The sequence below is a fragment of the Notothenia coriiceps genome, unplaced genomic scaffold (genome assembly GCF_000735185.1).
Source record: "Notothenia coriiceps isolate Sejong01 unplaced genomic scaffold, NC01 NC01_scaffold00000969, whole genome shotgun sequence".
NCBI classification, from domain to species: Eukaryota; Metazoa; Chordata; class Actinopteri; order Perciformes; family Nototheniidae; genus Notothenia; species Notothenia coriiceps.
Genome location: NW_011333670.1, coordinates 237268 through 247479, shown reverse-complemented (window position 1 = coordinate 247479; position 10212 = coordinate 237268). Strand labels below are relative to the sequence as shown.

The 10212-nt window shown below is 41.3% G+C and overlaps 1 protein-coding gene across 1 annotated transcript in view; it reads right to left on the bottom strand.

The window, feature by feature from the left end:
- Window positions 1-10212, bottom strand: part of epha4b (eph receptor A4b) — a 177462-nt gene that overhangs the window by 132139 nt on the left and 35111 nt on the right. Inside the window, exon 6 of the mRNA XM_010786006.1 lies at window positions 4981-5136. Coding sequence (XP_010784308.1) covers window positions 4981-5136 — 156 coding nt within the window. The remainder of the gene's footprint in view (window positions 1-4980; window positions 5137-10212) is intronic.

The window sequence follows — 10212 nt, the reverse complement described above, 5'->3', positions numbered from 1 at the left end:
CCGATGTGGCTCGTCGTGGGACGGTTCCGTCATTTGAAATCCGTCTTTGTGACAGTTTGTATAGGTCCCGAGACAACTTGAATCGAGCATCATGTCGCCGTATCCACCGACGTATCGGTCGTCGATACGAGTTTCTGGTTTGTAATATAAAAAATAAAATGGTCCTACGTCACTGTGTTTTTTATAAACGCGCCTTCCGACACGAGAAGGGATCGGATGTCATGGCGGGCGGGGACCGAAAGACCGGCTCAATCTAAATACTAAGCTTTTAATATTTTCAAATCCATCTGTAAACGCTCTAATAGGCCAACTTGTTTTGTCCAAAGCAAAAGGTGTCTGGAGTAACGCTCGATAAAAGGTTTTAGATACCTCTTTAGGGTAACGATAAAAACAGCCTCCTCTGGGTACACGGTCGAACGAAAAGGCCCCAAAATCCTGGACAAATGACGTGGTGAGATAACCTAGAGTAGTAGTTTTGTCGACTATTTCTCCAGAAATTTACACGAGAGTTACTGGAAATTCGCTTCGTATGTATTCCTTTCGTATGTGTTTCGTTTATTTTATATCCTGGTTACCTGTTTTGGACCTCCGGTGTGGTGTCCATTTACTCGTCGCTCGAAAGTCTGTATTTTCGCATTTTTTCCGTGTCTCTTTGAGGTCGACCCTATCCTTAGGTGTCGTGTGGTACTGTATGGGTGGGTGTACGGGATTTGGGAAAGTCAGTCCAACGGCAACAAGGTGACGGGAAGATTTCTAGGCGTCTGTAGATTTGTATCTAAGTGGGTGCAATCTTCTCTGGTAATTCAGTGAACTCTGTTACTCTATCGACGAAAGTCTGGTTACGAAGTGTCTTTGATTTCCAAATTAACAACTACTACCTTAGTTTCGACTTTGATATATTTTTCCTCTAAAAACTTTATGATTGTATTTGATACGAAGACCATGTGACTCTTCTTTTATTTTATTTAAGATAATGATGGGCTGTATAATTATTATAAAACGTAAGGTAACAAATCGCAAAAAGCGAAAACTAAGACTATAGAACGACGCTCTCTTGCTCATTTCTCCTCTATCAGACGACACTGTAATGAAATTTAACACCAATTCCCATCTATCGGTGTAACAAGAGCGACTGGACAGTAGTAGTTTGGCGCCGCAGTATAAAGTAATACACAAGGTAAAAATAGACTTCAACATGGGTACCTACAGTATTTCTTCTCAAGATGGCGTTACAATAAAAGGTACCGCTGAAAAGCCGGTTAGAACTAAGACTTAACCCGGTCTTCTGAGCGGTTGTAGTCGTTTCGTATAAAATTAACTCCTCTACTAGTGATGCACCTGTCTTCAAAGGTTTGGACAATACCAGATGCCGTGAAGGTACAGGTGCGGCTGACGTACTTGTCGCATCTTTTTAGTCCGGAAGTTTTATTTTCAAACTGAAAGGGGGGGGGTTTTTGGGTCCTTTCTTAAGGTGTAAAAAAAAGAAAAAAGAAGTGAGATGTGTAGTCCGCTGGGGAGCTTTGCTGGGTGGTCAACTCTTGGGTGACGAGTATCTAAACTACCAAGTCCTACAAAGTATGACGCGGTGGTCAAGTTACTCCCTCTCTCTGTACTCCCATCGGACTGTCGGTACTGTAGAGATTGGAAATTGAGTTCGTAAAATATTTTCGAAAGAACGTTGGACAAAGTCGACGTTATTATCACTAAGGACATCTTTCACTTGGTTTTGCATTACAACACTACTAGGTGTTTGGTTTTGTTCATCAATCTCTGCGACTCTTGACGCTATCTCGACTTAAAGTGACTCTCAATCCAATTTTACTAAGACACCGAACATTTATGAGGAATTTGTTGTTTTAGGTCAGTGTGTAACAAGTATTTGTATTTGTAACTACTTAAGCCGAATAGGTCTCTGTATAGGGACACCAAACTTTTGTCTAATATCCAATTAAACTGGTAAAAAACATTAAATAATTCATTTCTTTTGTCATAACGTCGGGATCTTTAACATCTTTTCCGTCATCTAGAATAGTCGAGTAGGAACTGTTACAAAAGGGTCTCCTGTGTCAACCCGACAAGAGAAGAGTTAGTGCACGCACCACTGATCTCCCACACAGAACTCATTCGTCATGATATAGTATAGATTCTCGATAGCTAACCGTAATTTATGTGATTCAGAGAGACTCCTGACCTCTTATACATTATTCTTGTGACTAGACTCCGGTGAGAACAGAATACTCTTTGTGTGTGTGTATACATGTTTGTGTGTGTGTGTGTGTGTGTGGTGTGTGTGTGTGTGTGGTGGTGTGTGTTGTGTGTGTGTGTGTTTGTGTGTGTCATGTCGTGGGGGAGAGTTGATAAATGAATTTTCTTCTACGTTTTAAACACTCAATATGAGTGCCAAGGTGTGTAACAAAACACTTATTTGAAAAAACGTGAAGGAAGATAGAAAAAAGCCCACACTAACGTACACCTCGTGATAGAGCGAGGAGCCGGGGGGAACGAGAAATATGTATAAGATACCATTTAGTAATTAGTATTTCCCTTGGTTAAGTCATTGTGGTAAAAGGGTACCCGTGTGTGAAACCTTCGCGCGTGTGGGAACTCGTTGGTATCCTGTCCTCCCGATAGCGATTGTTCGAGAAATTGTTTATCCTCTGGAGCAGAGAGAGGAGCTGTGGATTATTGTCATTGATATCGTACAGTAACAAAGTATTTGTACTTTACAAAGTAATAAAGTACAGTGTTACACTGTACTGTATTACTTTTATTCAAACTGTATTCCCTTCTTATCATGTAGTCTACACTTCTTCCTTTCATTAATACATTTAAATCACCTGACTACAGCATAACATACCTGCTGCAACCCTGTGCTGCTGCTTCTCTCTGCCTCATCCTCTATTGCTGGAGGCAGCTCCACCTCATCTGATCTCTGATATGAAAGCAATCGTGTTATGATCATATTGAGCTATTGGTGTGAGTCTAACATTAAACAAGCAGTCTGCTTGTCATAAATTGCTGACGATACATTTGAAGTGGCAATTTGTTGAGTCACTGCCGCTAAATGCCGGTAGCATCAAGCTAGCAAATCCTGCATTAGCCTCACATCAACAGGTGTAGACAGAACATCCAATTATCCTGAGCTAATTTACTGAATAAACCAACTCACATCTCCTGTCTTTTTTTTCACCCAACTCATTAGACTATTCTTCTGCTGGCGTTTCATTGTTGTTTTCCGTCAAATTCAATACTGTAGTTCAAAACCGCGGTACCTCACAATCTGTGAGCTATTTTTAGAATGCGCACGCTACGTTCGTTGTCGCGTTCGCATGCGTCCACCTGGGCAGGCTGTGTGTCCTTCTCCCGTGACGATAACGGCTTGCGGTTAAAAAATTATAATAATAAACGAATTTGAAACTGGGGGGGGGGACAAACTGGCAGACAGCAGAGCTCGGCGCAATAAAGCAGATTTGTCTGACTTTTTTTACACGTTGTTATTCTCCTCCTTTCCTCCGCTCTTGTCTATTGTGAGTGTGTGCATTCGTGTGTGTGTGTGTGGGGGGGGCGGAGCAGTGGACACTGAAACATGCACATACATTGGATAAATAACATAGGCGTTTGGTTTATTTAATAAAATGTCGTAGAACAAAACGTGATCCGTCTCTTGAATTTGTGTCAACCACAAACCTTATTTCGAGCTATTTTCCAAAATCCCATTGACTCTGAGACGAGGGAACCGGTAGGAGTAAAATGCTAACTCACTTCCGGGTTTTAGGACTCGTCACTGCACCACTCTATTATTTTTTGTTTTTTTTTACACAGTTGTCTGACTGCCATATAAGACTACATTTTGACCAGTCTGTTTACTTTAAAATATATCGTTTCCCCGTTCATGTTTCTTCTTTGCTAAACTGAGAATCACATCCTGAGCTAGACATGATAATTCAAACTTTTATATCATCCCAGTGAATTACACATTTTGGCATCAGAAGATTTTTTTTTTAAACCTTCATTTAACCAGGTGGTCCCATTGAGATCATCGACAGGTCTCCCTTTTTCAAGGGAGACCTGTCCATTTACTATGACTGCTTATGTAACCGGCAAGTGCACACACAGTAACATGTATCTCATAGTTAAGGCTGTTACATCGTAAGTACATTCAAAATGGCAAATCTGGATGTATGCAAAATCCCATCAACTGCACTCTTCTGAAAAAGAAAAACACAGTCCAGTTTGGAACCTTCTTTTCTCCTTCACTTGTATAAATGTCCTTGCAAATATTAATTGCTGCATTCTTGCTTTCTGTCGCACTCGGGTCAGGTCTAACATTGGTTCCCTGCCGGCCGTACCATAGAGGGCACAGAGGAGAAACCTGGGGGGTATATAATGTGTATACATGTGTGTGTTCTTTCGAGAGGGATTCATACTTGGTGGTATGTCTCCCTTGGGCCAGTGTAAAGCTTGCTGGCCCTACGGGAGATGAGCTCCATAATAGTCACCATGGCAACAGGCAGAACCCTTCTAGTACCCGTCGAGTGCCACAGCTCCTGGAGCACACATCAGTGTGTGTGTGTGTGTGTGTGTGTGTGTGTGTGTGTGTGTGTGTGTGTGTGTGTGTGTGTGTGTGCGTGCGTGCGTGCGTGCGTGCGTGCGTGCGTGCGTGCGTGCGTGTCTCTAGTGTTGTGTAAACCAATAGCGGCTGAGGAGGAAGAATATACATGGTGGGATTATGTATAGAAATGGAATGCAGCCAAGCGATGTAAATTCATACAGGAATACCTTGCAGAGTAATTAAATTAAATGTAATCCAATCATTGTGACACAATGCAATTCTATAACCTGACAATGTATACAGCCAAATGCAAATATCTGACTTCCTTGAAAGCCTGGAATACACAATGTGGTATGAAATAAGCTTCCAGCTGTATGACTGTGTTGGTGACATGTGTGTGTGTTTTGCCCAGTGATTGCATTACTCACGTGAGCAGGCCATGGAGCGTGGGTCGGCCTCGGCACGATAGAAACCTTTCTCGCAGACGCACTCGACGGCTTGTTCCTGCGGGGACGAGCTGTGAGGAGGACATTTGGTGCAGTAGGCATCAGTGGCTGAAGCTTTGTAGGTACCAGTTCGGCACGCTGGAGAGAGGAGACAGATAAACACAGGGTTAGATGCTGTGCTGTGTTGACCCTTTAAGACTTTTGCCCTTTTTCATACACCAACGAAGTCTGTGCCAGAAATCAATGTCCTCCAGAAATGCTTTTATAGGATAATTTAGGTCAATTAAAGCTTGGGTTACATTTTTTAAGATTGATTTTTTCATTTACCATAACACTATTCTCGCCAAAGGAACTGACAGCAGCATTGCTTAAAAGTCACTGCATACTGTGCTACGCAGTCACATGATAGGGTGGAGGTTGTAAACAATCATTTGCCTGCTTCAACACTTGTTAATGTTCCTCCCGCTGTATGACTGAGTACAGTGTCATAATAACTGACAGAAATAATGCTTCAACAAAAAATAAATTAAACCAGAATTCTGCAGAAGTAGAGTATGAGGGAACTGCAGACACTCAAAGCAGAACATGTGAAAAAAAGGCAAAAACAACAGGCTACAACAAAGCTTTCATAGACACTGATAGGTCATAAGAAGTGCCATGAAGCACCCTTGGCTAAAAAAAGGAGAAAAAAAACATTTGATTTAATATATTGTGACATTAGGTCTACGTGAGATCCTCTTACATCAGGCTGAGGGCCTGTATAACCACAGGGCGGTACAGTAGAATAACACAGTGCAACAGCAGATCAACTGTCATCCCTGTTATATCAGATTTAGATCATCTGACAACCGGGGGAACAGAAAAACACAGGCGCAGTTCCAGCAATAGTCACAATATCATATTATGACTATTGCTATGGCTGTTTCAGTGGCTGCATATTAGTCATTATGTGGAGTCATAAAACTGAGGAGGGAAAACCGTGCTTCCGCTCAACAGGAGCTGTCTGCTGAAAATAGATTGGGGACGTGAATGATTTCCCTTTTTGCATCTCTAGGCAGTAAAATGGAATTCCTGACGTCCCCTTTGGTAATCTGAATATAGATTACGCATGTATTTATTTATACATTCACAGGCCTGGTATTCTCATCTTCGCAAGCTGCCACGGCGGTAAATAGTATTACAGTGTACAAAACCCCACGTTAAAGAAAATGAGGGCGTCTCAAATGCAATTCAATAGATGCCCTGTGTGTATGTTAGTGCTTGGATAGGTTGGATCAATGATATATAGAATCCGCCAGGTGCTGATTGCACGTTCGTGTGCTGAGCGCTTGTGTGCAAAGGTGTTAAGTACGTGGCGAGTGAGAATGTGTGTGTGTGTTTGTTTGTGTGTGATCGTGTGTGTTCGCTTGCTGATTGCTTGTGCTAGTGGTGAAGGTCATGGATTTAATCAAGCCACACGTCACTCGTCCCAGAAAGGCTGTAAATTATCACACACACACACACACACACACACACACACACACACACACACACACACACACACACACACACACACACACACACACACACACACACACACACACACACACACACACACACATTCTCTTACGTAGTTAACCTGCTTGATAGAGGGATGGTAAAGTGGACTAAAAGAAGTGTGTTTCCTCACTGTGGAGGTAAGTTCTTCCACCTGGACGATATGCTCGCTCGCATGCACAGTATTTTTAGGCAAATCATTCATCATAGGGGAGCAAAGTCCAGTAGCACAATCCCCAAAAGACCTGAGAGAACACTAGCAAAGGGATGTGTGTGTGTGTGTGTGTGTGGGTGTGGAAAGGAGAGAAAGAAAGAATAAAGGAAATAAAGAAAGAGGAAAGGAAAGGGAGTGATAATTCTCAAAGGGCTTCTGCTCTCTTTCCTTCTTCCTGTCAGCTTCCAAGGTAATGGGTGCCTATGTGCTGTGCTAGTGACTGTGTGTGTGTGTGTGTGTGTGTGTGTGTGTGTGTGTGTGTGTGTGTGTGTGTGTGTGTGTGTGTGTGTGTGTGTGTGTGTGTGTGTGTGTGTGTGTGTGTTCTGTTGGCTGGGCTGTAGGAGTAGGGTGGAAAAGCAGCTTTTCTCCGGGGACGTTCCATCCGGAGAGTCCTGGCTCCGGGCGCTGGCCAGCCACAGAGGCACAAAAGGACCCTTGCGCTAGAGGACAGACAGGGCACCCCATGCCAGGCCTGGCGTATAAACAACTGCCTGATCAAAAACTTTTCGCAAGAATGGCGGCTTGGCTGCTCTGAGTAGAGCTTCATTCTCCCTCCTTAAGTTTTCTACTCTGCTTTTCATCCTTGTTCTCACTCTCCCGCTTTTCTTGCCTCTTTTTTTTGCTCAAGTTCCTTCACGTGTGTGCCCCATGGGAAATGTGTTACTTGAATTGGTTCCCTTATGATTAATGATTTACCATAGATATGTAAAAGAGACAAGGGGGCCGAGGCAGCGAGATAGTGCTCACATGCAATCACACCCGAAAAAAGATAGAAGAAGTGCAAAAAAGTTTATTCACAAAAACAATGTTGTGGAACCGTGAGTAAACTCACAATTTGCATCTTCTTTAAAGTAATAGTTGATAATGCTGTACTGTGTGTGTGTGTGTGTGTGTGTGTGTGTGTGTGTGTGTGTGTGTGTGTGTGTGTGTGTGTGTGTGTGTGTGCGTGTGTGCGTGCGTGCGTGCGTGCGTGCGTGCGTGCGTGCGTGCGTGCTACCGAGGCGGTTGTTGAGGCCACCTACTTAAAAATTGATACATCAAGCGTCAGTGCAGAAGTCTGACGAGATTGAACCTGACGTCCTTTACGGCCACCGGGGTCGCATCTGTATGTGTGTGTTTGATGCTCATGTTTACATTGCTGTGAAACTTGCTTTCGGTTCAGTCGACATGTTTCTGGCAAAACAAAGTGTAAAAAAAAAAAGCCCTATTATGTGAAAAAAATATATAGAGTTATTTGCGAATAAATGATTAGATGCTCAATGCTGCGTTAGCTTGCACACACTGCGAGGACAAAGAGCTGGTGGAAAGTTGGCTAACATCCCTTTAGTGGGACACTGCAGGAGAAAATGACACATGTGACTACATTAACTCAGAATGTGCTCGTGTAGTCAACAATTTTCCTGGTTGATAAGTGGAAGTCATATGTGCAAGTGTTGTTTGTTTGGCTTGTTTATAGAGTAAGGAGCAGAGCATGAGTGTGTATGTTTGAATGTGTGCGAGTGGGTGGTAATGAAGGTTTGTCTGAAATAAAGATGTCGACATCAGAGTCCAGCTGCCTGCTGTGAACTAATCCCTAATCAGAGTTCATAACAACCTTCACCACTATAATATTCACCATAAGTACTAATCCTGTGAAACACACACCATTTCTGCCGAAGCCTCTTGTGATGACATTACATCCGCACGTTTGATGTTTCTTTTTTCCCAAAGTAATCATTATATCAACTTATTAAACAATAATTACCTCTTATAATGTGTACTACAAACAACAGGAGGAGCATTACAGCTTCACAGCACTTTGCCTTCACAGTTCTTTTTTATTTGTTTATAATGATTATTGGGGTGATCAACAAAAAATAACAGCTTATCTGCACAAGTTGCCTCTCTTTGTTTGTTGTTGGGTTTCTGCTGCTTGCTTTATTGTGCAAATACTTATCCTTTTTGTGAGGCAGTTATTAAATACCTTTTTGTTGTTAAACAGTTATTTCATTGTTTATTTATCCTTTATTTGGCCTGGAGGTCTCATTGAGATGATAGATCCCCTCTTTCAGGGTTGTATTTATGTCATATTTAAACATCACACCTCTCACTAAAACAAATTACCATTACTGAAAACAATCAACAAAAACCCAGAAACAAACATTTAAACATTGATTAGCTTATCATAAGCAGTCTGAACATGAGATCTCTAAGGACAAGTCAGAAACCTTTTTTGTTGTTGTTTTTCTATGGAAATAAGAAATGGCCATGGTTGCTGATAAGTGGCAGTAATTGCTGTCTAGTTTAACCCAATTATCTAGTCATGTCATGACTGATAAACAAGCTCTAAACATAATGAATTACATTGCTACTCACCATGTTGATTTTTAACAGAAGGGGCATTTGCAATTTTGTTTTGCTTGTACTTAGCTTTTGCTCATTGGTACTAACACATCAGCATACTGGGTCTCAATGGAAGGCTAACCCACCTGAACTAACATTATGTATGAACGCTGTATTTTAGACTAAATATTGTTCTGTCTCATCAGATTTTAGGACAGATAGATATTTATTTTTTCCCCATCTGAATTGAAAGGAATAGGCTTTGAAAAGGCATAATAACAGTCATAAAGTCACTCAAATACATTCAAGTCCATAATGACATATATAAAAATGTACATTTAAAAGTCTTTGATGTTGGTCATGGAAATGAAATCCATTTACGATAGAAAATATCCTTGCAAACTCATAGTTAATGAATCAATTTTGTAAGAACCTGTGCCATGTTTGGACGTATATGGGTAGATGTTTTTCGAATTGCTTTAGAAAAAAAAGGTCCCACATCAGAATGTCAGTAACCGTGCTTTTACTTTACCATTACGAGGAGGACTAGTTTACCGTTTCGACAATCCAGCTTTGCTTTATATTGTGTAAGCATCTGCATTGCATTGGATTGCATTGCAAACATGCTTCAACTTATTTGCTGTATGACACAAAGAAAACTACCCATTACTAAACAAGAAGAAAAGTGTGTTGCTAGTGAGTGACAAGCAAGCTTTGCATGAACATCAAGCCACATTCAGTCTTGATTAATTGAGATGATCATATTCGAACTACAGTATGCCTTTTAAACATATACCTGTGGTGTTTATTTTTATTATTTTATTATATTTGCTTTGTAATGACTGTTGTAAAATGCCATTATATAATGTGTTTTTACTGTATTTATTCCTAAAAAGTATTTTAATTTGTTTTGTAAAGCACTTTGAACTGTCGCGTACAGAAAAGTGCTAAATAAATAAACTTGCCTTGCCTTGATCATTTTTAGCAATGAGGCAATTACTTTTGCCTGCAAGCCTTTTGTTATGGAAAGGCAGGATCACATGAGATATGAGCGATTTCCAGACATAAGCCTCCATGATTGACACCTCAGGACAAACCTTTAGTGTTTACAGCATCTTATAATTTCTCTGACCCCCCCCCCC